Source organism: Rhinopithecus bieti, unplaced genomic scaffold (assembly GCF_001698545.2).
Source record: "Rhinopithecus bieti isolate Rb0 unplaced genomic scaffold, ASM169854v2 scaffold_17001, whole genome shotgun sequence".
NCBI classification, from domain to species: Eukaryota; Metazoa; Chordata; class Mammalia; order Primates; family Cercopithecidae; genus Rhinopithecus; species Rhinopithecus bieti.
The window spans coordinates 55,208-82,683 of record NW_016808662.1 but is presented as its reverse complement, the minus strand read 5'-3'; the positions used below and the strand labels follow the sequence as shown (position 1 = coordinate 82,683).

The following is a 27,476-nucleotide window of genomic DNA, read 5'->3' as shown; positions in this document are numbered from 1 at the left end:
CAAGAATAGTTGGCCCTCCCTATGCGCAGGTTCTGCATCCACCAATTCAACCCACTGAAGATTTTTTTAAAATCTGGGAAAAATGATAAAAATATGAGTACAACAATAAAATAATACACATAGAAAACAATATGGTTTACAACTATTTACATAGTAGCATTTATATTGTCTTTGCATTAAAAGTAATTTAGAGAAATTTAAAGTATATAGAAGCATGTGGGAAGATTATATGCAAATAGTGTGCTTTGTTATATAAGCGACTTGTACATCATCAGGTTTGAGGATCTATGGTGGTCCCAAAACCAATCTCCTGCATATATGGAGAGATGACTGTATAGGGCGCAAAAGGAATAACTAGGAAATCCCAAGCTTTAATTCTCATTAAAATTCTGCCACTGATTTGCTATGTTTTGTTGTTGTTAGTTTTTTTCTGGGTTTTTTTTTTTTTTTCATCTTTATTTCTCTACACACATAATAAAAACACTTAAAGAATGTTCTTTTCAGTATTCCCAGAAATATTGGGAGAACTCAGATAGTAAGTGTTACAAACTTTTGAAAAAAGTAAACTACTGAAATTTGAGGATTTATTCCAAAAGAATACCTCAGAAATGTTTCCGTTTGGGGTCATTCTTGATTTAACAGCAAAGTAAAGGAACTGGATGATGAGGGTAAAGTTTCATCTGCTAAGACATCTTATAATTTTTTTTTTTAGTAAGGCTAAGAATTGTACCTCTAAGAGATATTGATAGAGAATACAGTGTTTAATATTTTTTCCAAAGCCCAAAATCCACATGTTTTTTATGCTCCCAAATTATTTATTTTTGCTACACTATTATTTCTCGCTGCAACTTTTGTGGGTATTTCAGTAAAAGCACACTGTTACTCCAGGAAATAGAAAATCCGTCAGGCTTAATCTTTTTGCTTCTTTAAGAGCCAGCACCTATTGTCTGGCTCTGTTGAGAGAATAAGTTATTTTTGATTCTCTGTAGCATCATCTTATAATACTATAAAGACATACAAGTGTTAAATCTTCTATGCAACTGCACAGGTCTAAGAAAATTGCTGAGTAATGAATAAATGAATCAGTGAAAGGCTAGAAAAATAGTTAAAATTATTTTATGATGGTCCTGTTTACCCAGAGAAAGCTGAAAGCTGTTATATTAACAACACAAATCAACGAGACTTAGAAACCACCATTCATAACTATTCTTAAATAATTCAGAAACTCAGCATCTTCCCTGGGTCTTTTATTAGCTTAAGTTTATAAATCACCTAGACCATTATTGTACTTCTATTACAATGATTTCTTCCACAGTCTAGTCCTTAAAAACCTCACCCTCCGGATTCATTTACCGGAATCTTCTATCTGATTTGGATCAGACCAGATTCTGATTCATGTTCTTGTAAGATCTTATTTTAGATTTTTTGAGACAATGAGAAATGTATAATTACTTTTCAATTATACAATTCTCCAATATTTCCTTTTGAGATTTGATTTAAAAATCTCCCTATTTTCCTTGTCAAGATTTTAGGGCTCTGTGGCAAATCAAATCGAACCAGGTACTGGAAAGACGTAATTCATGTTTGCTGTCCTTTAAAATTATTTTGAAGTTAACAAACTAGGTATGTGAAGAGATGAGATACTTCTCCCCCAGGAAATTTCAAGTGAGTTATAAATAGTGCTCTTTAACTCATTGATTTCCCATAGAGTTTGGAAACAGTTCATTCTAGTTTACTATTTCCAACCCCTTCGTTTTCAGAGTCCAATTATATATACTGATGACCTCTGGCATAAATGTATTCAGGAAGAAAAATCATACTTTTATACCTGATCCAAAATATTTATTATAAAATTGATACAAACAGAGAGAGTATGGCTAAGTCATATAAACTACAATACTGACTCACAGAGTGAGAGTAAAATTCTTCCCTGTGTTTATTTCAAAGGCCTCAAATCAACTGCTCTAGACGCTCTGAAAAGAGAGAGTGAAACAGACAGAGAAAGACAGACAGAAAAAGTTGGGTAAGACAACTACTTTTGTTAGTACCTCTTGAAGAGGGCACTCTCTCATTCTTTAGGCACTCTATCTGGGATGATAGCTCCACCTTCCCTTCAAACCAGGTAGTCTGATCCCCAGAAATGATCCCTCATCATGAGAAACAGAAAAACAAACAAAGCTTAAAAGAACTTAAAAGCCCAAATATACCACCAGTTCTTTGATGGGGGAAATGAGCCTTTCAAAGACAAACTACACAAAACTTCCCATGCAAAGGCATAAAAGGTTTCCAACAGGATCTAGAGAAAGCAACAGTAACCTCCTCTCCCCATAGCTAATGGAGATAAGTATGAACAAGGCACTGACTCCTCACAAAGTGCTTCTGACAACTGTCTTAACACCTGGGAATGGAGAGAGAAGTGTTCTGTATGAGAGTCCATACCTTTTAGGAAAGAGAAGAAACTTGTCCATCATAAAAGCTTAGGGAGTCCTTAGAGTATATGAGACATCAATTGTTGCTCCCTTCAGGACTCTTACATGAGTCTGCATTTCTAATAAGTGTCCCCACGTCATTCCAATACAATGGTTTATGCAAGTCATTATTTGAAAAATTCTTGTGGATGCTTTGTAACTCAGATTATTCAGACTAAAGTGGGTCCAGTTGTTGAGACAGCCAAAACCCAGTTCTCACAAACTACCTGTGGAAAAGAAATAGGCAAATAGCATGGGCAGCTTTTATACATTGCCTCATTCCCCAGAGTGTTGAAACCGGATAGATGCACATTCAGATAGGATTATTGAATAAAACATATGTCGTCAAATGGAGCGATGCCTCTTTACTTTCAGTGATATCTTCAAAAGATTTCAAGCAGAGTCACAAAGTCAGGATTATTATTAATGTGACGTAAGCCCTGACGTTTAAGGAAGTTCCTCTTAGGGCACCCTACTCTCCCTGAGAGAGCATACTCTTTTTCCTCAGAAAGAACAACAAAAAAGATGGCAACAGCTTTGGTTATAGTCCTTCAAAGACCAGTCATTGTTTTCAATCAAAAAGTGAGATGCCTCTCTCCTTTAGAAATTGTGCTTTAGATAGGCATGACATGAAAAGTATCTTAACCTGATGGGTTAAAATAACCATAAAATAACAAAGAAATTGACCCTATTTAAAAATGTATTCTGATATTTTAATGTCCTGAAACATTTTCTAATATATTTTGACTGTTCATATGTTATCTGATCTTGACTGAATGAAACGTATCTGGATTTCTTCCGGTTGCAAGTTTCTAGATGATATTAGGATAGTGTGTGCATCAAGGCTAAAGAGGGGTCTAAAGAGGAGAATGAACTACAGTCACTCAGAACAGTGAACCAGTCAATATCAGGTAATAGCATCTCAGCATTCAGATGAAAGTGCTAAGACGTTGTCCAACTTTTAGTTGCACCAAAAGGGAAAAGCTATTCTGTGTATATTCTGAAGGCAAACCTGATGTTTGAGAGAAAGTGAATCAACTACTGGAATATATTCTCATAGGTAAATTTCACAAATCATTTTCTGTCAATTAAGAACAGAGTCTTTTTAGTTTGGGAAATTACTTCTCATCCCTAAAAAATATTTTGCAATTGTCACTCAGTGCAAAACTGTCTTTTCAGTGACTTTTATATAGAAAAGTCTATTTGTATTGACATCTCAACAATCTGAGGACTGAGAAAGAACTTTCTGAAACACACAGTGTTATGACTGTGACATGTGAAAGGTCAACACCATCCAAGTTATTTTCAAATGCTACCATTTAGAAAAGAATTAATCTATCATGAATAGCCATAACTGTTTTCAATGTTTAACTGGATTTGATTCAGTGACGATTAATTGCACCCAGTTATGTGCCTTAAAATGGGATGAAATTGAGTAATTTTTGTACCTCCCCACGGATACTGTAAATATACTCATCAATGAATTTACTAATTCATTCATTTCATCTGAAGTTCAATTATGTCATCTAGAAATATTATTTCAACAGCACAGCTTTGTCAGAGAGGCTACGGCAAAGGTGGATATAACAAGTAGATGATCTATCACTCTAACAATGCCAGTAATGGCAAATGAAATAACACATTTAATTCCATTGTTGATATGGAGGTTCATATGAGGTTTGAAATGGTTTCTTAGATCCATAATTTCTTTTCTTCGTAAACTTGCCCATCACAGAGCAAAATTCCTTTTTCAATCCATCTCTTTTTCTAGAGGGTCAAGAGACTACCAAAATGCTTTACAAAATAAAGATTTTATTTCAGCAACTATTATGAATGTGTGGAACTACAAGATCCTTTCCAACTAAAGATGAAATATGTTAGTTATTGAAGGTGGAGACTGCATCTACTTCAACATGTAGTGGTTTATGCTTCATTATATTTAAGAAGAAAACTATACTCAACATTCAAACTCAATCTTCCATGATAGGCTTAATTTATTTCAAGGAGTGTGCTCAATTTTTATAAACTACTCTATGGAACTTTTGGGTTTGTTTCTGAAATGCCTGACCCCCCCAGATTCTGAATTCATTTCAATTCCACTTGCAAAACCAGCCTTGTATATAGGCAGACAAAACAATGACCTCAGTGGTTATGGTTGAAAAAATGCTAGCAGAGCTCCTTGGCCCACCCCAAAAAGGCGGGCCACCCTCTCATTCCAAATACACTTTCTGAGTATGTACAGATTGGGGAGTTTTTGTTAGTATTTTTTAAATGCCTATGGAGAACACAAAACTGAATAACAATGAATCTTGATGGACTATTTTTTATTAATATTTACATCATAATTTTGCCTTGAGCAAATAGGAGTCAACTTATTTAACTTTTTGAATAAGTAACTCCTGAAAATCGTTCAAATGTAAATGAAACCAAAAGTATTCAATGAAAAGTTCAGTCCCCTTGATCAGGTTGCCATCACTCCTCTAACTCAAATGATCATTTGTTTCTTATTTGTTTTTCCAGAGTTACTTTAAACATGTATGAGCAAACTTGTATATAGATAATTATATATTTCTTGCATTTCTATACACAAGGTAGCATATTACATACACAACTTTACACCCTGCTTTTATCCCTTAACTATAGGTGTTGGAGAACTTCCCGTATCAGTGAATAGTAATCTTTCTCATATATTTTTAATAGATGCAGAGAACTCCTTTAAGTTTAACCAGTTCTCTACTGACTGACATTTTGACTGCTCTTCTTGTGCTATTACTAATAGTGCTAAAACAAATAATATGGCACATGGATCAGTTTGTACACTTGCAGCTAAATCTGTTGGATAACTTCTCACTTGTGGGACCGCTGAGGCAAAGGAGATATACGTATGCACACACACACACACACAAACACACACACACACAAAACACACCCGTATAATTTTAATAATTGTTGCTGAATTCCTTTCAGTAATCAATGTATCTTTAAGCAATGTATACCTGGTTCTCTACATCTTTGCCAAGATTATCAAACAGTACAGAACAGAATCAAAGGATTTCTGGCAATCTGATAAATCTGAAAAAACATATTTGAGTTAGTTTGAAGTTGCATTTCTCTTATTACTGATGAGGTTGGGCATATTTATATTTAGAAGTCATTTGTATTTCAGGGAAGTATCTGTTCATATCCTTTGTGTATGTTTCCATTGAATCGTTTATCTTTTCCTTATTAGTTTTTAGTTCATTTACATTAGGGAAATTAGTCTTTTGCTTATTGTTGCAAATGTTTTCCCCAGGCTGCCAGAAGATTCAGTGTCTGTTGAGGGTTCACTCTTTGCTTCAAAGATGGCACCTTTTAGCTGTGTCTTCAGGTAACTGAAAAGATAGACAAGCTCTCTGAGGTCTCCTTTATAAGGTTACTAATTCCATTCGCAAATATTCAGACTACAGCAATTATGTTTTATGTATTTTCATTTGTACAAATCTACTATAGTTTCTTCATTAATGTTTTTAAGTTTTCTCCTTATTTATACTTATATTACACAATTTATTTTTAGGAATTTTATCACTTGCATATATGAATATTACTAATTTCTAATACTAATTTGTGCCTTGCTACCTTTCTGTATTACCATGTAGAGTTGATTCTCTTAGGAATTTCATATTTCAATTATGAAATTCTGCAAATAATGATAGTTTCACTTCCACGTTTGCAATTTTAATACTTTTAAGTTATTGCTATTGCCTGTTTGGATTGTCTAGTAGCTCTGCTCCAATGTATAACACAAGTGGTAATAGTGGGCATCCTTGCCATTTTCATCACATTGAATGAAGGATGCACGCTATCAACACAATTTATCACTGTTGGCATTGACCTTAGTCACCTGATTGAGGTGGTGTTCTCCTTGGAAAAAAGAGTACTCTATTCCATGGAACTTTTGGGTTTGTTTCTGAAATGCCTGACCCTCCAGATTCTGAATTCATTTCAATTCCACATGCAAAACCAGCCTTGGATATAGGCAGGCAAAACAATGACCTCAGTGGTTGTGGTTGAAAAAATGCTAGCAGAGTTCCTTGGCCCACCCCAAAAAGGGGTGCCACCCTCTCATTCCAAATACACTTTTTGTATTCCCATATGGTACTTTTTGGAAGAAAATCATTAAGTGTGGCTCACACTTACATAGTGGGAAGTTATGCTCCACTTCTTTGAGAGCAAAGTATCTACATACGTTATGTGAAATTTTTCTGTACAGTAGATTTTCCTCTTCTCTCCATTTACTGCATTAGTCTATCATTCATTTTCATGGCTTTAAGGATATTTATGGTACACATGGTGTCATAATCCCATGCTATTTTATTTTATTGCTTGAATTGCTCCAGCTTTAGTCATTGGAAGCTATTTCAGTTGGCTCCTTTGTCCCTTTGACAAATCTCAGTGTGGGTTTTGTTTGTTTGTACGCTCTACATTCATCTTATATATTTCCTACCCCAGTCCAAAAATCAATCATTTCTCCAAGGATACATGGTTCCTTTCATAGGAGAAGGCATTCAAAACCAAGATCTGGGTGATAGGTGTGCTCATTGATACTGGGATGTTGCTCCTTCTAGAACTTGTCAGTTATCAGAGCAAAGAAGTATATGTATGAGAATATGCCAGTGGGTGTATAGACATCCATATAAATAGTTCTATATGTAACCGTCTGTATCTACATTAAACTAAAAATTGCTTAATACTGATACCTACAACTCCAGTCCCTTCCCATTGGATCATTCTAGACTCTTCCCCTGACTTATCTCTGAACTCTCAGTCTAACAGTAAGAAATCTGGCTTTTACCATCTGTGCATTTACTTAATTGTTCAATTTCAGTATACATGTATAGTGGTGTCAAAATTGTTAACCAGTAACCCTGTAGGAAACAACTTTGTGAAATAGAGTGTAATGCTTATATACCATTGCCTTTTTGTCTTTTTTTCAGTTTCACATATTCCACTTATTTCTAAAGTTACATCTCAGGTCAGCATTTTCTCCCTGACCCCTTTCATTGAAATTGTCTTACACATTTTATTATAGTTATATTGTTTGGTTACATTCTACATTCTATTCTGGGATTCCCTAACCCCCTAATTTTTTAATTTTTAACAAAATTAATTTAAAAAAATTTTAGACATTAAGGTTTTTTTGTGCTGTACAGTTCTATGTGTTTTCGCAAAAGGATAGTATCATGTGTCCACAATTGCAATATCATACAGAATAGTTTTATTTCCTTAAATATATACCCCATGTGTCACCTTTTCAACCCCCTTTACCTCCCTCAAACCCTAGCAATTGCTTATTTTTTTACTGTCTCTCTTATTTACTTTTTCCAAAAGTTTACAGAATTGGACAGTGAACAGCCTTCTCAGACAGGCTTTTTTATTTAGCAGTATGCATTTACATTCTGTCCATGGCTTTGAGTGTCTTGGTATCTCGCTTTTTTTTTTCTATCAGTGAATGGTATTGCCTTGTATGAATATACCACAGTTTATCCATCCATCTATGAAAAAAAATCTTTATTGTTCCTAGTTTTACAAATCATTTCAAATTAGTTAGGTAAATACCTAAAAGCAAAATTGTTGGGCCATATGGGAAGACTATGTTTATCTTTGTAAGAAACTGCCATCTTGTTTTACATAGTGGCTACACCATTTTTCATTCCTATATGTAGCAAACGAAAATTCCTGCTGCTTCACATCACAAGCAATTGTTATCATCAGTTATTTGTTTGTTTAATTTTAGCCATTCTAGCAGATTTGTCTTGGTATTTCACTGTTGTTTAAATTTATAATTTTTAATGACAAACAATGTTGACTATCTTTTTATGTGTTTATTTGCCATCTGTGTATCTTCTCTGTCGGTTGTCTGTTCAGATCTTTCACCCATATTTTAATTCAGTTGTTTGTTTTCTTATTCTTAATCTTGTTTAATTTCAGTTTATTTCCCTTCAATATTTTTCTGCAGGGGTGTTTGTTTGTATAAGTGTCTTTCTTTTGCCTATTTCTGAATTCTCAATAAAAAACTGACCTGATTTACCCAGATAATAGTGTCCCATCCCAAATTCTAGGTCTAGTTAACTAAAACAAAACAAAAGTTTGAAAAAAGTTTAGAAGAGATTAGAGACTTAGGGGAAAAAAATACGTATTAGCAACGATGAAGGGCTCTGAGTGAAATAAATTAAAGGATGATAAAATAATGATCTCTATGTCTAAGACCTATTACAAACCAAACAACTCTCACTCTTTGACCTTATGTTTTGAATGTTGACTCCATGTTTCTCCCTTGAAGAGCAGTTTATTCAGTCTTCATGTTTGTCGATATCTTACTGATAGTAGTTAAGGAGAATTTCAGGGCTGAAATGGAGAGCCCTGAAATGAATAGGTCTATTGGTAAGGCACTGCTGAAAACACTGCATGTGATTCCCAGGGAAATGGACTCGATACCTTGACTGTATACTAGAATCACCTGGGAAGATTTAAAAATAATGATGCATGAGTCCTACCCTGGAGATTCTAATTTTTGATTGGTTAAAATGTCAGGAATTTTAAAAGCTAATATGCAGCCAAATTTGAAAACCACTGCTTTCAGGCAGACTTTCCAACTTGATAAGCTTTCTTCATTTTACGGAGAGAATTTACTATATATATACACTATATATACTATATATACATATATAATACATATTATATATATATATATTGTGTGTGTGTATATATATAATAGAAACCACTAGAAAAGTGGGATCTCAAACGAAAAGAAGCCCATAACAGAGGAGGCATCCTTATGAGTTGAGCCAGGATATGATGTAAGAAAAACACAATCACCAGCACAATATCAAGAAAACTATGAAATGCTTTCTATGTGCATTTTGTGTTTTGAACCACAAAATAACCTTTCTAAGAGCTTCCAGAGTTATTACTTAATTAAAAGGTGAGTGAAATAGAGTAAGAATATTCAAGAACTAGTGGTCTCAAAATAAGTCTTTCAACTTTTAATCCAGATACAGGATAAATACATCTTTTAGCCCGAACTAGATTCTTTCTAAACAATTTTTAAACATTTAACATCTGTCTGTGTGTTTTCCTGATGATTTTTCTGTGCATGTTAAAGAAATGAACTAATGTTTATGAAATTGTATAAGTCATTAAAGGTTGTCAAAGTATTAAATTCAATTCGTGGTTCAGTGGGTAAAAAAAAAAGTAGTGTTGTTTCTATTTTCTAATGAGTATATCTCCTCTAATAACTAGAGAATTTCAGTGAAAATTATTTCATCTGAAGTAGTTAAATATTATGTGGGAAAAATTTTTAATAAGCTGTGTTAAAATAGGATTGGCCCGTCATCGTTTACAATCTTATCAGTTCAGCCTTGCCTGCTCTCCTTCAACCTTGCCTGCTCTCCCTGCCAGCTAATAGTTATATCTGCTTCCACAGTAATCATGGTTCCGAAATTTTCCATTACATAATTCAAACTGGGAAATTCTACCATTGCCTTTTTTACTTTTAGTCGCTCTTCCCCAAAATAAACTTTCTTGTACAGAAAAGAATACTAATACGGAACTCATTAACTAGTACCTAGGCTAGTGCAAGAGAAAGAGAGAGAGAAAAGGAAAGGGGGAGACAGAGAAGAGAGACAAACTAGCAGGGAAAGAAAAGGGTTTTACTCATTTTAGAGAAATTCTAACAAAGTACTTTTCTGTTCTCTATTTTTCCTCTTGCTAAGAAAATTGAAAACATTCACATTTAGTCTTATTGCTTACTTTATTAGAATTATTTACACCAATTTATTGCATAGTGTCACTTTTAAATTTTTTTCTAACTTTCCTAATACCTATTGGTTTAATTTTGTTGTCATTTTATCTTGTTTTAAAACAAATTCTCTTTATTTTAGTTTTCTGATCTATAATTTAATGCACAAATTTAAAGTTCAACTTTTTAATTGTTATCTAAATCTAGTTAGGATCTCTTTATTCAGTTAAGTAATATAAGAATGTTAGAACATTTTACTTACATCTTCTTTACTCCTGCTCAACACATCATAGCTTATGCCAAAATCGCCTGGGGTATTAGCAGTTATTAATTTTTTCAATAATGTATTTTCCATTTAAAACATTTACTATGTTTTATTTTGTGTTTTTGTTATTTCTTTCCTTTCCTGTCTCATATCTTTCTCTATTTATTGTCCTGAATACAACATCTGGTAATTCTTTTAGAGTTTTATGTGGAATAATGTTTTTGAGCCTGTATTAGTTTCCTGTTGCTTCTCTAACAACTTTCTGCAAATTTCGTGGCTTAAAACAACGGAAATTCGTTTTCTCACAGTTCTGAGGGGCAGAAGTCTAAAATTAGTCTTTAGGGCTGCATTCCTTTTGGAGGCTCCAGGGGGAATCAGCTTCCTTGTCCTCTCCAGTACCCAGAGGTCACCTACATCCTTTGCCTCATAGCTCCCTTGCCCCTCTTCAAAGCCAACAGTGTAGCATCTTCAAATTTCTTCTCCCTGCCTCTTTGTTTCTGTCAACACATAGTCTTCTGCTTCTTTTGACCTTGCCTCCCTCTTAAATGACCCTTGTGATTACATTTAAGGAATCCCTGGATAATCTGTAATAATCTCCCCATCTCAAGAAACCTAATTTAATCACATTGGCAAAGCCTTTTTTACCCTATAATATTCATGCATTATGGGGGTTAGAAGACGGATATATTTGGAGGGCCACAATTCAGTCTACCACCATGCCCTTGGCCAAGTGAACATGTCGTCCTTATAATCTGTTGCTTAAATAAGAGTTTGGCTGGATATATAGTGCAAAGTTTGAAAGTCATTTTTTTTTTTTCGGAATTTTGTATTTTATCTTAATATCTACTTTTAGGCTGTTAGTGTGAGAAGTGGAGTCAGTCTGGTGTACGGAACTAAATGTTGTGGCTGTGATTATCTTTGGTGCAAAATAGTCTTCACACTCCTCTAGTAGTGGCATATAGTTGCCTTGCGCTTATGTGCTGGACATATTTTTTTTTCTTTTTTTTTTTTGGTGTGAGTGCCCCACCCTCAGCTGGAGTACCTGTTCATCTTCATCACAGGGTCGGGGTGTAGGGTCTCCTCCCATGCTGTTGTCTCTCCCTCATTGGTAGACTGCTATCAGTTGTTACTCCCAACTGCTAACTCATGGTGAAGTGAAGGTGGGGCTGAAGGAGAAGGTGTTTTGTTGTTGTCGACCAGTTTTAGTTTAGAAGTCCCTGTGCACCTGATCTCAGGTGTGGGGCTTTCTCAGTATTCTGTACCCTGCTCCCTGAGACAATTAAACTTAGCCTTATATCTGGGGTTGACCTTGGGCAGAAGGCTCCTGCCTCTTCTCCAGTGGTCGATGTCCTCTATTTAGTATAGGCATAGGATGCTAGGCCCAAGATGAATTCCTGCCTCTCCCTCTGTTTTTTTTTTTTTTTTTTTTTTTCAAAGTATCTTCTACTTTTCCTCCAGTTACCGTGGCAATCTATATTTGAATAGACCCTGGAAATGAGAAGTTCTGCATCCCTTCTGCCAGAAACCTAAGGCTTTTGCTTCATAAAAAAGAAGGTCTACGGAAGGAGCAGGTCTTTATACCTCCCTCAACACACACAAATGTGTGATGCCCACTGTCTCTTCCTCCCTTACTCTGCAACAGGTGACACAGCATCAGATTTTTCTTGAAGAAGATTGTCCCTCTTTGAATTGAGGTTATCTCACTGTCTTGGAACCTCAACCAGCTCTCTGATGGGCTCTAAAATATCATCATTTCCTTGCTGTAAGAGTGGAAATGACATCTTTGCATCTTTCTAGTCCTAAACAAAAGCAGAAATCTCCAAGGACTTAACATAAAGAAAATCCACTCAAAGTGTAAAATACTGTCTTCATAATCATGTCATTTCATCCAACAAGTCACAATCTTAGTTTTCTATTGAATATAATCTAAATTGGAATCAAATGAAGTTTGCTTGGAGGATGAACTAATTTTATTTTATAGTGTAGCACTTGATGTCTTATCATTAGATTGCAGCATTTATATTATTTCACAGTAAGAGCAACGCAAGTAACCCTCCCTGGATTTAAACATTCCATCTTCTCAGAAATAAAATTATATTTTCTCATGTAAAATTGTTCAGGCTTTACACATGTACACATACATACAGCTATCAGCTTTACTTTTTTAGCTAATTTGTTTTTTTACTTGCTTAATAATTTCCATAATGTGGGTAAGTGCTTTGCATCCTGGATAAAGTTATGTTGAACAAAAAAAATGTACCTTGAAATATTATAACAAATTCCTTTATAAAATAAGACGCATTTAATTTTAGAATGTAACACAATTGACTGATGTTCTTATTATTTTATTACATCAAAAGTTATATCATAAATTAACAATGGTCTTGCAGTTGTAGGTGAGTAGGAATTCATTGAACACTTCCAGTTGGATTTGCTAGTATAATCTACACTGAACTAACACCAAAAAAAGCCCTCTTTAAAAATCACTTCCATTACTTTTTTTTTTTTTTTTTTTTTTTTTTTTTTTTTTTGAGACAGAGTCTTGCTCTGTTGCCCAGGCTGGAGTGCAGTGACTCGATCTTGGCTCACTGCAAGCTCCACCTCCTGGGTTCAAGTGATTCTCCTGCCTCCACCTCCAGAGTAGCTGGGACTACAGGCGCCCACAACCATGCCTGGCTAATTTTTGTATTTTTAGTAGAGATGAGGTTTCACCATATTGGCCAGGCTGGTCTCAGACTCCTGACCTTGTGATCCACCTGCCTCGTCCTCCCAACATGCTGGGATTACAGGCATGAGCCACCACATCTGGTCCATTACATTATTAAAAACAAATTAATTAGACACTTAATAAAGTCTTAAATTGTATGTGTGATTTCTGACCTTTATGTGTTACCTTGAGCAAGTCACTAATCTCTCTGGACCTCTAGTTCCCCACATCCCCACATGTAAGCTTTGAGGGATAAATTAAATAATCTTTTAAGATCTCTTCCAGTATTATGACTTGGGGTAAATAAAGATAGCCAATGAAATAAAATATCAATTTACTACTTTGGGGGCCTCTTTTTCTCTTTTCTATAAACTGTGGTGGCTAAATTTCAACCAAGATCTTTTAGATCCTCCTCATAAATCCCATAATTTCATATACTTCCCATTACATGTGCCCACTTTTTCTCAGGTTACAGTTTTCTCTAGGAAATGTGATTTTGGATACTCTAACAGAAGTGACAGTTGGAGAGTATTTACATTCTTCTGCTGCAAGTAGAAAAAATATTGATTGATTCCTTCACTACTCTCCCTTCCCTCTCCCAGTCCTCGAATTCCCATTTCTTAGCTCCATCCAATTGAAGTGAGACAATACAAAATAGCAAATTTATTGGCACCTAGATGTTCCAACCAGATGGTTGAATGGAGAACTCTGCTTATGCTCCTGACCACCCCTTGGGCTTTACTGTAAATGAATAATGGCGGTGTTTATAGATTTCAAAACAGATGCAAGGCACATAAAACTACACTGCTTTCAAATTCTTTTCGATTGAGTTCTAGATAAACGAACTTTCAGGATGAAAACAGGGTAGTCAGGGAAACTTAAGGAGAAGAGTATGCTTGAGCTTTGATCTGAAGCTTGAAGCACTGAGAGGTACAGAATTGGTCCAAACTGGAATTTCTTGAGCACAGCCTTGAAAAATGTGAGATGAAATTAGTAACAAAAAGAGTCCATGGAAGAGGACATGATCATCTACACTTAGGACACAGTGGGTGGTGAGAAATGGTCACTCTGAAATAGTTTTTTAAGGCTACTGAAAAATTATGCAAGTATTCAGATTTTATAAAGTTCTGAGTTTCTATCTTCTCATGGTTTTATAATACTAAAAATATTTTGTTAGCTCTATTTCTAAAGTATGTTAACTATTTAGCTATCATGTACTTTCTGAATATAATCCCAACATTTTTTGCCTTTTAGTGTTATGTTTTTGACCATCAGAATTAATTTTTTTCTATTAATAAGTACTTTCTACTTTGGTTTATTACTTTGGTACTACATTTAGAAAATCCTTCCTGGTCCTCTAAAATTACATCAATATTTAACTTAGTTGTTCTTGTATAAATATTCAATTTTATATTAATTTTGGTGTATGTTAGGGAACGTTAACACATTATTCTAGTTCTATTTATTGGGAAAATAATCATTTCCATTAATATGAAAGGTCATCTAAATTATATACCAAATTCTTATATATTCTGTGTTCCCTATTCCTTCTTGCTGCACCACTGCCTGCATAATCATTTTGCTCCCTTATAGGAAAAGGTTCCTTGCAACAACTTCCCTTACTTATTGCTTTTTAACAAATTTTCTTGGTACTTCTCACATGCATATTATCTCAGATAATCTTTAGCATATTTTCATATGTATTTGGAAATAAATCTATCCAGGTGTCAAATATTTAGTGAAATAAGCTATATTGTTAGTTCTGACTTCAGATAATTAAACAACAACAATGAAAAGTAGTTCTCTTTGCAAATCAAAAATTTTTTTTTCTTTTCTTTTTTTTTTTTTGAGACGGAGTCTCGCTCTGTCGCCCAGGCTGGGGGGCAGGGGCCGGATCTCAGCTCACCGCAAGCTCCGCCTCCCGGGTTCCCGCCATTCTCCTGCCTCAGCCTCCCCAGCAGCTGGGACTACAGGCGCCCGCCACCACACCCGGCTATTTTTTTTGTATTTTTTAGTAGAGACGGGGTTTCACCGGGTTAGCCAGGATGGTCTCCATCTCCTGACCTCGTGATCCGCCCGTCTTGGCCTCCCAAAGTGCTGGGATTACAGGCTTGAGCCACCGCGCCCGGCCCAAAATTTTCTTTACAAATCTGAAGTCCTTTAGTGGACTTCTTACTTATTAATGAATATTTTATATAGTTTAGTTCGAGTTAGAAGTATGTGAAAACTTGCATTCAAATGGAACTGTTTCTATTCAAATTAAACTATTTATCATTTTATGATCACCAAAATATCTAACAGTCTCTCCTTGGTAGATAACCTGATGTGACTGCCTGTGCAAAGCAATTATGTCAACAATGTTTTATCTACAAGAAATTACATGCTATCAATTGCTTTATCCCTTTGTGTTCTTCTGACATATCCGCAAGAACAGTCTTTCTGGTAGAATAAGGAAGTAGTCATTGTACCAGTTGGAGAGGTACAAAGAGTATCTCTACAGAGAATCATCTCCTTGTCTGATGCATTATCTTTTGATTTGTGCAGATTCTTTCCTGTAGTATAATTTACTGATTTCTCGTTGTTAAGTATGAATGAATCACACCACTTTTCTCCCTAAGAAAGTGGAAAGGAATCAGACAGTGAAAGGAAATGAGAGAAACAAAGCTCTAAACTTATTTACTTAATAATTTTACCTGGTGCTAAAATGGATTCAATTACCTCTAACAATCTTGCAAAAAATAAATTTTTATTAGGGTTTATACTTTTATCCTTTACTATTTTAGAATGAGATCTTATCCTTTCCAGGTTTTGAAGGAAATTTAAAATGTTCTATCTTCCCTGGAGAAAGTGTCATGAGTGAACTAAAAGCTAAAATCTAGGGGTCCTCGTGTCTTTGGATAAGGCATAATTGTTCTTCTTTTCCTTTTCAGTTTCTTCTTTGTGGCATTTGTGGAATATTGTGCGCCAAAAAAAAATCAGGACTTGTCGTAAGTTTTTTATTTGTTTGTATTATGCATTGAGGTGTTTGAAATGTAAAATTCTAAAATAGAAATGATGACTAGCCAGTTTTCATATACTGAATATTGCTAGTTTGAGACAAAAAAAAAAAAATGGCAAAAAAATCCTGCCTTTTCTGTTTTCAAAGAAAACCATCAAAATTATTAGAAACCATGACAAAAGCCCACCAATAAAAAAACACTTTAATAAACTCTTTAAATACCGGAATATGTAACCTTTAATGACTGCTGCAGATGGCAGTCTCTAGTTTTCCAATTTGAAGACTGCCAGACAATCGCCTGAATCCTTCAGTGAGCTCAAGAAGATAAAGCTTCAGCCCATGAGAAATGTAACCGTTTAAATATGGAACTGGGCCTAAGGATTATTGGCTTTCTTTGACTGTGAAGCAAGTTTTGCGAAGCAGCAAGACAGCTGTGTTGCTATGGTTACAGTTAATTCTCAGAGATTTATTTTATTTTCTTTTATTACTGTGAATGCACACATAAGTGTTTTCAGATGTTTTGTGGTACTATAGCAGGTTTCTGGGGTATGGAACACACTCCCAGTTAACTCTGATATTGGCTGGATGAGACACACTGCATGCTGAAGTGTGGATTCCGCATTGCCTTTCATGATTTTTTATGAGAGTTTGGAATTAAGGAAAAAGTGTGGTTTATTTTACCAAGTATTATGGGAAAGAACATAGACACTTACAAATTAGCAAAATTAATACTACACAGGGACCCTAGGAAGTGGCCTTTGAGCCTAAAAAGAGTTTTCCAAGGGGAGGCCAGTTATGTGAGCAATCAGGGAATTGGAAGCATTGCAGTTATTTTATTTGACCCCTTTTCTAATCACACCTTTCTTTGTGAGAACATCTATTATGACAAAAGGCTAAAGCCCTCACTGCTTTAGACAGCAATTTTATATTTGATTTTAAAATTACATAAAGGGAAAATGAAACCTTTAGAAAAAAATGTATTTTTTTCAGGCTTGTAATTTGCATTTATGATTCTCCCATCATTCTTTAGACATAGCCTTCACTCTTCTTATGCTCTTCCTCTACCAAGACTCTTTATGACTATGTAGGAACAACTCCTTGGGAGAAAGCAAGTAAACAAACAAGGAAGCAAGACAAAAAGGAAAAGAAAGAGAAAAGAGAGAGAGAGAAAGAAGAGGAGGGAGGGAAGGAAAAAATAAAAAAGGAAGGAAGAGGCTTTTTGTTGTTGTTGTTGTTGTTTTATACAAAAGCAATAGTGTCACTTTTCTGTCTTTCTGTTATAAGTTACAAAGAAAAAAAAAATAATGAAATCTGATTTTTTTTTTAGAAACTACCATTCAGGTGGTAGCTGTATCTACTATTAGAAGGTACATTATGCTCTGTACCTTCTGAAGTCCCCATTGATGGCATTTAACTATCAAGATTTTCTATATTTTAATGAAATTTTTTAAAAAAATTTTCATTCCAAATATATCTGCAGTCTAGAGTCTCCAATCTGGTGAAATTTGAAAATGGTATATGGTTACAAACTTTAACATTTTAATTCCCGGATAAGATTGCTTTGTTAGCACATGTTAATGAGGTGTCATGCCTTTAAAGAAGTAATCAGAATGACATCAGGAAAGATATGGGCTTTCCTGTGATAGAAAACTAAAGGTATTGTCTACTTTCTCTATAACAATAATTAATTATTTGAAGTTTGATTATAATATCTTTCCATATTTTTAGAGAATGAGTAAACACCAAAATATATCCCCAAAGAACAGCATGACATCCAAACCTACTTTAAAATAAAATATAATTGGTTAATTCTACTAGGCATCGTGAGCTACAAGTTTACACTTAGTAGGATGATTTTATTATTGGTAACGGATCTTCAGTATTATATTTAATCAAGTATAAAAAGATTTTATTCATTATTGGATTTTTAGCTCTGATGATACTTACAGATGCAATAAGGAATGCTGAATTAAGTTGAAGAAATGAAATTAACTACTGTAGTTACTGTAGTTACCGACATGACATATTCTCAAGAAAGCCTTCTCCAAAAATCTTGGCTGGGCTAAATTCTTCTCCTCCCTACTCCGAGAGCAATCCATATATTCCTTTCTTAATATTTATCACGCTATGTTAAAATTCTGGATCTTCTCTTTCACAAGATTTAACTATTCTCAAGAGGAATAATTATGAATGATTGATTGTAATGCCAGCAGCTGCTGACTCAGGGGCTAACAGATGCTAGGTGCTTAATAAGTGCAGGGTAAACTCAACTGTCAATGAAAAATAATACCTGATAAGGCCGGGCGCGGTGGCTCATGCCTGTAATCCCAGCACTTTGGGAGGCCAAGGCAGGCGGATCACGAGGTCAGGAGACCGAGGCTAACACGGTGAAACCTCGTCTCTACTAAAATTACAAAAAATTAGCCGGGCGTGGTGGCGGACGCTTGTGGTCCCAGCTACTTCTCGGGAGGCTGAGGCTGGAGAATGGCTAGAACCCGGGAGGCAGAGCTTGCAGTGAGCCGAGATTGCGCCACTGCACTCCAGCCTGGGCGACAGAGCAGGACTCCATCAAAAAAAAAAAAAAAAAAAAAAAAAAAAAAAAAAAAAAAAAAAAAAAAAAAAAACAAAGAAAAATAATACCCGATAAAGTAAAATTAAATGTTAAAGCGAGTTACAAAGCTGTTTGACCTGGGGAATTATAGCAAAGGAGGAGATCAATAAAGTCCAAGTTAGGACTTAATTTGTGCCTTTCATCCAGGAGTCTAAGGAAAAAGCAAAATTATTTCCAGGAAATGAAAAATATCACTGATGTGGGAATAAGTAACCCATATTGAAGGACGAGAGAGGTGACTGGAATAAGACTGTGTTCCAGAGAAGAATGGAAATTAGATTGCATAATTCAATTAGTATCATACTATAAAGTATCATGAAAGCCCATGGAAGAATTTAGACCAGATGCTAAAAGAAAATATAATTATTAAAGTTATTTGACTAGTTAATTAAGTTTATTAAATATTCACAAAATATTAACATCTCAGAAAGCATTATTCTTGGTTCTGCTAGGGATCCTATGATAGTTGTTGATTAACCCCCCTAGCTCTATTAATAGACACCGAGATCCAACCAATAGTAGGACCAAAAGCAAAGCTACATCATGTTTCTCTAAAACAAACAAACAGTATTTTTGGAACACCTATTGTATATTCTTCAACAATAGTGCCACAAAGTAATAAAATATTTGTAATATATAGGGGCCAGTTCATAGGAGCCCCTAAAGTACTTGTTTAGGAAATACACGCACAATGAAATATGAGTGAACTTTTTTTAAAAAAAAGAGATTTAACTAAATTTCCTAAGCTCACATAGGTAGGAAGGTATAAAGATTTGAAGTTAGGTGGAACCAGTGACAATCCAAAGAGCAGCTATTGAGATATTTTTGAAGGATTGACACAGTGAAATTAGATTTGGAATCAGAAAAATCTGGTTTTGGTGCCTAAATTTAGCGTTAGCTATTTACCATTCATTTTCTAAAACACATGTTACTATCTCAGAGGCTTGCTGGGAGTGTTAATTGAGATGATATCTGTTAAAGTTTCTAGCATAGTAGCACACAGTAGATGTTAAATAAATATTTAAATCTGAATCTACCTAGAAGATAAATTTTGTTTGCTTCAGGGTTTTCATAAGCTATATTCTTGGCTTTAATATCGTCAGCTATCAATTTCTGAAACACTGTGGTATACTCTCTCTGTCTACAGTGAGTCAGAGTGAACAGAAACTTGGCTTAAAAAAAAAAAAAACTCCTGTCCTCTGTGAAGCACCAAAACCACTTTTTCTTCTTTATTGTAGGTTAGTCATCCTTGACGTGCAGCCCGACAGGGCAACTGTGTTCTGGTCAGGTTTGACTTTTCAACTTTAACGCTCCCTTTCTTTTTTTCTTTTTTTTATCAGATGATCCTCTTTTCAGCCTGCTGTATCTGTGGACTCATTGGGGGCATCCTGAATTTTCAGTTCCTCCGGGCAGTTACAAAGAAAACTTCCTCCCTATACCCTCTGCATCTTGCCTCCATGTCTCTCGCGTGCATTGGGATCGGGGGCTGCACTCTCTCTTCCTGGCTCACTTGTCGACTAGCCAGTTATGAACAGAGGAGGATGTTCTCAGAAAGGGAGCATTCCCTGCATCACTCTCATGAAATGGCTGAGAAAGTGAGTTTCGTACCTTTTCCTCTCACTGCTAGCACATGATGAAGACTGAAGTCCACTCTAGGTGAATCAACTTAAAACTTTAGATCACACTTTGAGGAATCAGATTTTACACATTTGGCTCTATTGGGTTAAGAATAGAAATTTTACATTTATTTATTTTTTCTCTGCAGTTCATGGGTACACCTATTTTCGACAAAAGTTTGTAGTCTATCTGTCTATTCAAAAACACAGTGCCTAAAATAGTATTTCGTAAAATATTGAATGCTTTATAAATATGGATTTTTATGTATTATACTGAGGAAAAGCACAGATACTAAATACACTCTCCACTCAATAATGCCAGTTTTAGAAATTGCATGAATTCCCTTTTCTAGCCCTTCCCTTGTTCTTGTAAGGAGATGCATTTGATTATGTAAATTTGATCTTCAAGTATAAAGGGGCTTTTAATAAGGTGACAAAAGCCTGGCCTATCAGTGCAGATATTACAGTCCATATAAAGCTTCATTTAATTCTCATCTAAACTTATGCATATATGGATAGCTTTGCCTGTATTTTAAGCAGTTGTCCTTGCATAATTGTTTCATGAAACCCATATAAATAGGAAGTTAAATTAATTGTATAAAAAGGACAAATGGTATAGTATGATGTCTGTGTTTCTATTACATTTTGCACATATTCCTTAATTCAGTTCCTGCTACTGGATCTAGTAGAGAAAAGAGGAAACATTTGTAAAATACACTCACTAAGGTAATTTATATTTTGCTTCATGTCATGGAAATAAAATTGCATAAGCACAGAGCAGAAGTAATAACAGCAAGACTTACTGCGCATTTCTTTATAATGTTATTTTGAAGGAAAAATATTTATTCTGTAGTGTTTCCATTTTGTGTACAATCTATACATTCAAATAAGGGGAGCAAGTGTTCTCAAATTGACTCAAGAAAGCAGTTTTAAACAGAGCTACGCATGTCCTTCATTAAAGAATTAATAATATACATAGGAAGACTCCAGTAATTTAAAGAAATGATTGTTAAAAATAGATAGTCATTTTATATGTATATATGAATAGTGGCTATTTTGTGCTTTATTTTTATACTAGTCTGATTTAGTTTTCTGTATATATTTGTGCAATATTTATTGTATGATTGTTATATTTACATTAGAGATTGAGGGCTATTGAAATAACCGACTTGCCCAGCTGCCCGGTGGTGCCCCCGACACCAGAGTTACCTACAAGGTACGCTGATTTCTAGGGAGTTACCATGTTGTAATGTCACTGCAGAAAGCATTACCCCCTTCCAGAAAGTCATGATGTCAACAGATCAGTCTGAACTGATGTTGTTTAATGTTGTTTCTCAAAGTATCGCTTTCATAAGCGCTTACTTTGCAGAGCTGACATAAACCTACATGGCCGAGTCTTGTAGCTTGAAAGTTGGTTGAGTATTTAAAATACTCAGCCCGCCTATAAGCATCCAAACACATTTCTGCTTGGATGATTCACGACTCCTTTTATTGTCTGCTACTTCATGATACTGACTCAGTATAATCATTCATGGGCCAGAGTTTTGTTTTTAATAACAGATATGTCTGGATAAACACAAACTGTATATTTCCCTCATGCTAAAATTGCATGAGAAGATGGCCAAAGTTGGACACTAATACAGTAAAATTTCAGTATGAAAAGACTCTTCTAGTAAAATTATCTTATGTGATAAATTTTAAATTTAGTTCCCATATTTCAAATTGTTAAAAATAAATAGTCATGTTTCTTGGTTTGCTGAAACAAAGTAATTGGACATACAGAAAGTCACATGGATACTATGGCCCATTTGCAGAAAGCCCATTTGCAAATAGTCACATTGGTCCAGCCCAAATTTAAACTACAATCTTCCTATTAAATTAAGCATGCCTATTTGCAAATTTTTTTGCAAAGTGGAGACTCACTCATTTTAAAAATAATTTTCACTCTTCTTTCCGGTCAGTGATTTTGCTGTGTTCGTGGCAGAGTGAATTCAGTTAAGAAAACTCTTTTTTTGTAAAATTTTTAAAAATTGTTTTACTAAATTCTGCAATTGAAGGTTAATATAATGGATTAACTTTTTATCGTTTCTAAGCAGTTTTTGAGTGCGAAGTCCTTGTAGAAGAAGAAAAGCCACCGAATGGGTTTATGTAAATTTACTAGAAATTTGATTTTTCTCTTAGCAGGGAAAAGGGGAAAAGTAAATTTTGTTGAAGATCATTGGGGGTGGGGGGTGATTCTACTTATTTTGCCATCAATGATGAGTTCCTCAATGAAGCCTCCAATCAGATTTCTGAACTATAAACTTAGCTCCAGCACGATAACCCTAATATATTTTCAGATTTTTCATCACATGCATCTCTAGGAGACTTTCACCATGTACATATCTAGCAGATTCTCCAAACAGAGCTAGATAGAAACAGATAGAAGTAAATTGAGAATATATATATATATATATGTGTGTGTGTGTGTGTGTATGTGTGTGTATATATATATATGTATTTCTTTTATATATATATATATTTTATACATATATATATATGTATTTCTTTACTGCTCTGTTGTAAATAGGCTTGTGCAAGCATGGAAAGATGCTGCCAATCTATTTTTAGATAATTTTATCAACATATTTTTAGTATGATGCTCTAACCATTAAAATATGAATGGGCTTCACATCCCATCACTTTTATTGTGTTGGGAAGGGTTTAATATTTAAAAAAACATATGAATTAAAAGCATCACAGTTTTCATAATGTTATTTCATATAATCGAAAGTGAAACTTTTAATGCTAGTTTGTCCTTTGCATCTATATTTTCAGTGCTTTTCTATATAGTTTTACTTATTAACTTTTAGTAACTGATCCATTAAAACATGTTAAGAGACTTCGCTGTTATTACTTCTTACTGGAAGAGTGATGGTGTCATGAAAACAATCTTTCCTACTGGGATTTTTTAGTGATCCATAGTTACAAATGAGCAATGATTCCCTTGTAGGCCTTTTTCTGTTCTTAGCAAAAGGCCACGCATTTTCCTATAGAAGAAAGGTCACCTCTAGAATGCATTGGCACTTTGTTGACAGGCTCAGCAGAGTCTATGCATTAGAAAAACTTGCGCATTTAACCATCTTCTTCTTTCTAGGCGAGGTCTTTCCAAAATTTAGTTGAAGAAAGAAAGAGGAAACTCAGGAAAGTGGGGAGTGAATGGACTGTTGTTGTGGATAGAATATTTTGGTCTAACCTACTCTTACTTCAGCATTTTCATGTGCTCCAAGATGCCATGAAATTTTATTTCCGGCCGGGCGCGGTGGCTCAAGCCTGTAATCCCAGCACTTTGGGAGGCCGAGACGGGCGGATCACGAGGTCAGGAGATCGAGAACATCCTGGCTAACACGGTGAAACCCCGTCTCTACTAAAAAATACAAAAAACTAGCCGGGCGAGGTGGCGGGCGCCTGTAGTCCCAGCTACTCGGGAGGCTGAGGCAGGAGAATGGCGTAAACCCGGGTAAACCCGGGAGGCGGAGCTTGCAGTGAGCTGAGATCCAGCCACTGCACTCCAGCCTGGGCGACAGAGCAAGACTCCGTTTCAAAAAAAAAAAAAAAACAAATTTTATTTCCTCAAATATATCCTTGTCTTTCCCCAAAACTTAGCAAGTTTTTCAATGGATTAAAATTTCTGTTTTGCAAACTTATTAACCAAAACAATGTCTTATTCCAAAAGTGAATTTTAATTAATCATGTCATTTTTCTAACAGGAAATGACAGACAACATGAGCAATGGAGGACCACAGCTGATATTTAATGGAAGAGTATAATCAATGTTTTAAAGAATTGAACACGTTTTAGGATTTTCATGAGGCAATGAGACACCACAGGACTAGAAAATAAAACAGTTTTTGCATTTGCATTTATTTCTCCTGAGCATCCACTAAAATTATTCTTCCTAAAAAATATATTGCCTCACTGGTTTCTCCACCCTTTTTCATGGGGTAAAAAACTTTCCAGAAACATTCTATTACAATAATTTCAAGAGGCTTTCCAGATTGTTTCCTTTTCAGGAAAAAGAAATAATAAAACAAATAAAATGCATATTCTATACAAACACTATTTGACTAGCATGATAATTAGATTTGTAATGACATATTTCATATGAGTAATTGAAAAGTGCAAATATCAAGAAATAAAAATAACTTACTGATGTCTTTGTTTTGAAAGACAGATGGCTTCAAGGATGCCACCATTCAAAACCTCAGTAATGCCTTGTTATAAAAACATTGTAATTATTTTCAACTTGTGAATGAAATATATTTCATAATTTATTTGTAAAGGACATAAAACCTCAAGCATAAAAAAGAGACTTTTTAGAGAGAGAGAGAATACTAATCTATATGGTATTTTGCATTTTTGCACAAAGAATGAAAAGTTATATGTGAATATCATTTAAGAAAATAAACATGTTTTGATCATACTGTGCAGACTGATGTGCATGTTCATGAATGAGCCTAAGAATAAAGGATGTGTGTGAATGTGTGTATATATACTGTAAATATACAACATGTATACAGCATATATTATAGCATACATGAATGTAAATAGGTATTAGAAAAGCAATTGTGATGCTGTGGGGGTATTATTAAGAATCTACTCCAATAGAAATGGGAAGGCAATTGCTCAAGGCTCTTCTATGCCCACAAAATCACATGTTTAATTTCTACTAAACTTGCCCATTTTTCTTCTTTTTATTAGGTTTGTTTTGTGTAAATACCATTGTGGCTGATATTTATGAAGATGAGTGATCTGAATAGTGTAGTATATAGATAGATTACTTATTTTACTGTTTCACTATGATTATAGTACTTATGTATAGCAATTAAAATTAATTTATAAATGAACATGATTTTAATGACATACTTCCATATTTATAAAGACATCATGACTTAAAATTGTTGATGGTATTGGTATTTCAAACACCTTGCAGTCCAATTAAATGATACAAAAGGGCAGATGATGTAATCCCCCAACAATGAAGTTATACTTACCTTTGCTGTAATTTAACTTAGGTGTTTTGTTTTACAATTTTCATGAAATAATATAGGCAGCCCATATCTAAGAAAGCATATATCCAAAGATCCTGAAAGAATTCTTTGTGGAAAAAGTAAAAAGATAGGCTAACATTTATATAGCTAGATTCATTCCTTTCCTGTAATAATGGAATGTTAAAATAGCAAACAAGAACAACACATACACATGAAAAAACAACATATATCTGAATATATTTATGAGAATATAACCTGTGGCAACAGGCAAAGAAATCTATTATTTTTAAATACATAACTCTCACTGTATTGCATACTTTTCTTTCTCCCCAAATCTAGTCAATTTTCAAGTCATTTTTTATGAGTTACTTATTGAACCATAGGTAAATTAAAATATTTAGTACCCAGTATGAGAATATGATTTATAAACAAAACATGAGTTTTAATTGTGCTAACACAGTAATAATGATACAAGTTAATGAAAATTTGAAGGTCTTTTATTTTATAGCAACATGATCATCATGTAACCTATTTAAATCGGCGCACTAAAAATTCTGGCTGTCATCTATTCAACAGAAATAACGGGACTCTGGTTTTTTGGTGTAGTTTTTGAAGTCTCCCAATGCCTTTGGATAACTTCATTGCCTAGTATATTACAGAAGTATATTACAGAAGCTGTCCATAATGCAACCTCACATAGTGAATCAACATCATAACTGTTCATTCAGTGCCACAAACAGGCATGATCTTTGCCAATGAAAATCTAAATTACTTCATGAACATGTTTGTGTGTGTATGGTCCTACTGAATTCATGCAAGAATGTAGTTTTGTACTGCAAGAATAAACACTGACTCTAATTTTCTGTAGCATTTCTCTATAAACATGTTTGTACAATACAAAATTATAATAACTCAGAAAAATGTTGTAATGCCTTTTGAACTGATTTATAACATAACACATTAAAGGGCAAAAGAAGGCATATCACTGCTTTGATGTATAGTTAAAAAGAGATGCAATCATCACAATTATTCAAATAGTTTACAGTGTATGTTTAACCAAGTATAGATATATTTTTAAATATGATCATTTCTACCTAGTGTTTTCAGAGTTGAATTTAGAATGATTTACTTGGGATGTGCAGTGATTCTTTTTTAGATAAGTGGGGGATGTTAGAAAGATATTGTTTAAGTGCTTGAAAATTTAATTTGGACAATACATTGAACCACATGCTGGAATGTTTTAAGTGACTACATTATAGTTTTAGTATGAGCCTACCCTTGGAAGAAAGCAAGGTGATACTAAATTAGAAAAAATATGTGAAACTGGTGTGGTGGTATGCTTTGGACCATATCAAATAGGGAGAGGTATCATAGGCATAAAAGAATACAATTGGGCTCTCTTTGGAAATTTTAAACTTATATGTGTATGTGTGTATATATATTCACATATGTGTATATGTATATGTATATATACGCACACATGATGGTTTGGAAATGGAACATGATATGGTAACTCTACTGACATGTCTATAATAAAATGATGTGCTTTGAAACTACATATGGTATTGGCTTTCTTTTCATTATAATACAGAAATAGCTTCCCCAGTAGCTACACGAATAAATGTGTTGTTCTGAGAGTGGCACGGGATAGCCTGCTGTGAATGAGGGGAAAGAGATAGTCACAGATGAAGGATATAGAATTAAATAAGAATATTAGTTGAGATACAAAAGTTAGAATATGTTCAAGTATAGAGAGACACTGGTTGAAGACATCAAACAAAATGATTATAATAAGAATGTGAAGTCCCTAAGGGCATGAGAAAATAAGACACAGATCATATGAGACAGAATTTACTATGGTAGGACAGAGATTGCATGTGATGTCACAAATTAAACCACAATATTTAGAGAACTCTGATGGCCTACTTGAGTTTGTCAAACTGGTTGCTACTGGCATTTGGGCTGGATAACAACTTATTATGCAGACTGTCCCACACATTTCAG

At 34.5% G+C, this 27,476-nt stretch overlaps 1 protein-coding gene across 3 annotated transcripts in view; it reads left to right on the top strand.

The window, feature by feature from the left end:
- Window positions 1-27,028, top strand: part of TMEM196 (transmembrane protein 196) — a 57,493-nt gene extending 30,465 nt beyond the window's left edge. For 2 of the 3 annotated variants that reach the window (XM_017886945.1, XM_017886947.1), the window contains exons 2-5: window positions 16,148-16,204; window positions 20,167-20,421; window positions 21,585-21,658; window positions 24,192-24,540. In XM_017886945.1, the coding sequence (XP_017742434.1) occupies window positions 16,148-16,204; window positions 20,167-20,421; window positions 21,585-21,658; window positions 24,192-24,198 (393 nt within the window). In that variant the 3' untranslated portion in view covers window positions 24,199-24,540. Of the gene's footprint in view, window positions 1-16,147; window positions 16,205-20,166; window positions 20,422-21,584; window positions 21,659-24,191 lie in introns of all 3 variants that reach the window. The other variant, XM_017886946.1, reaches the window with a different exon arrangement.
- The last annotated feature ends 448 nt before the right edge of the window (window positions 27,029-27,476 follow it).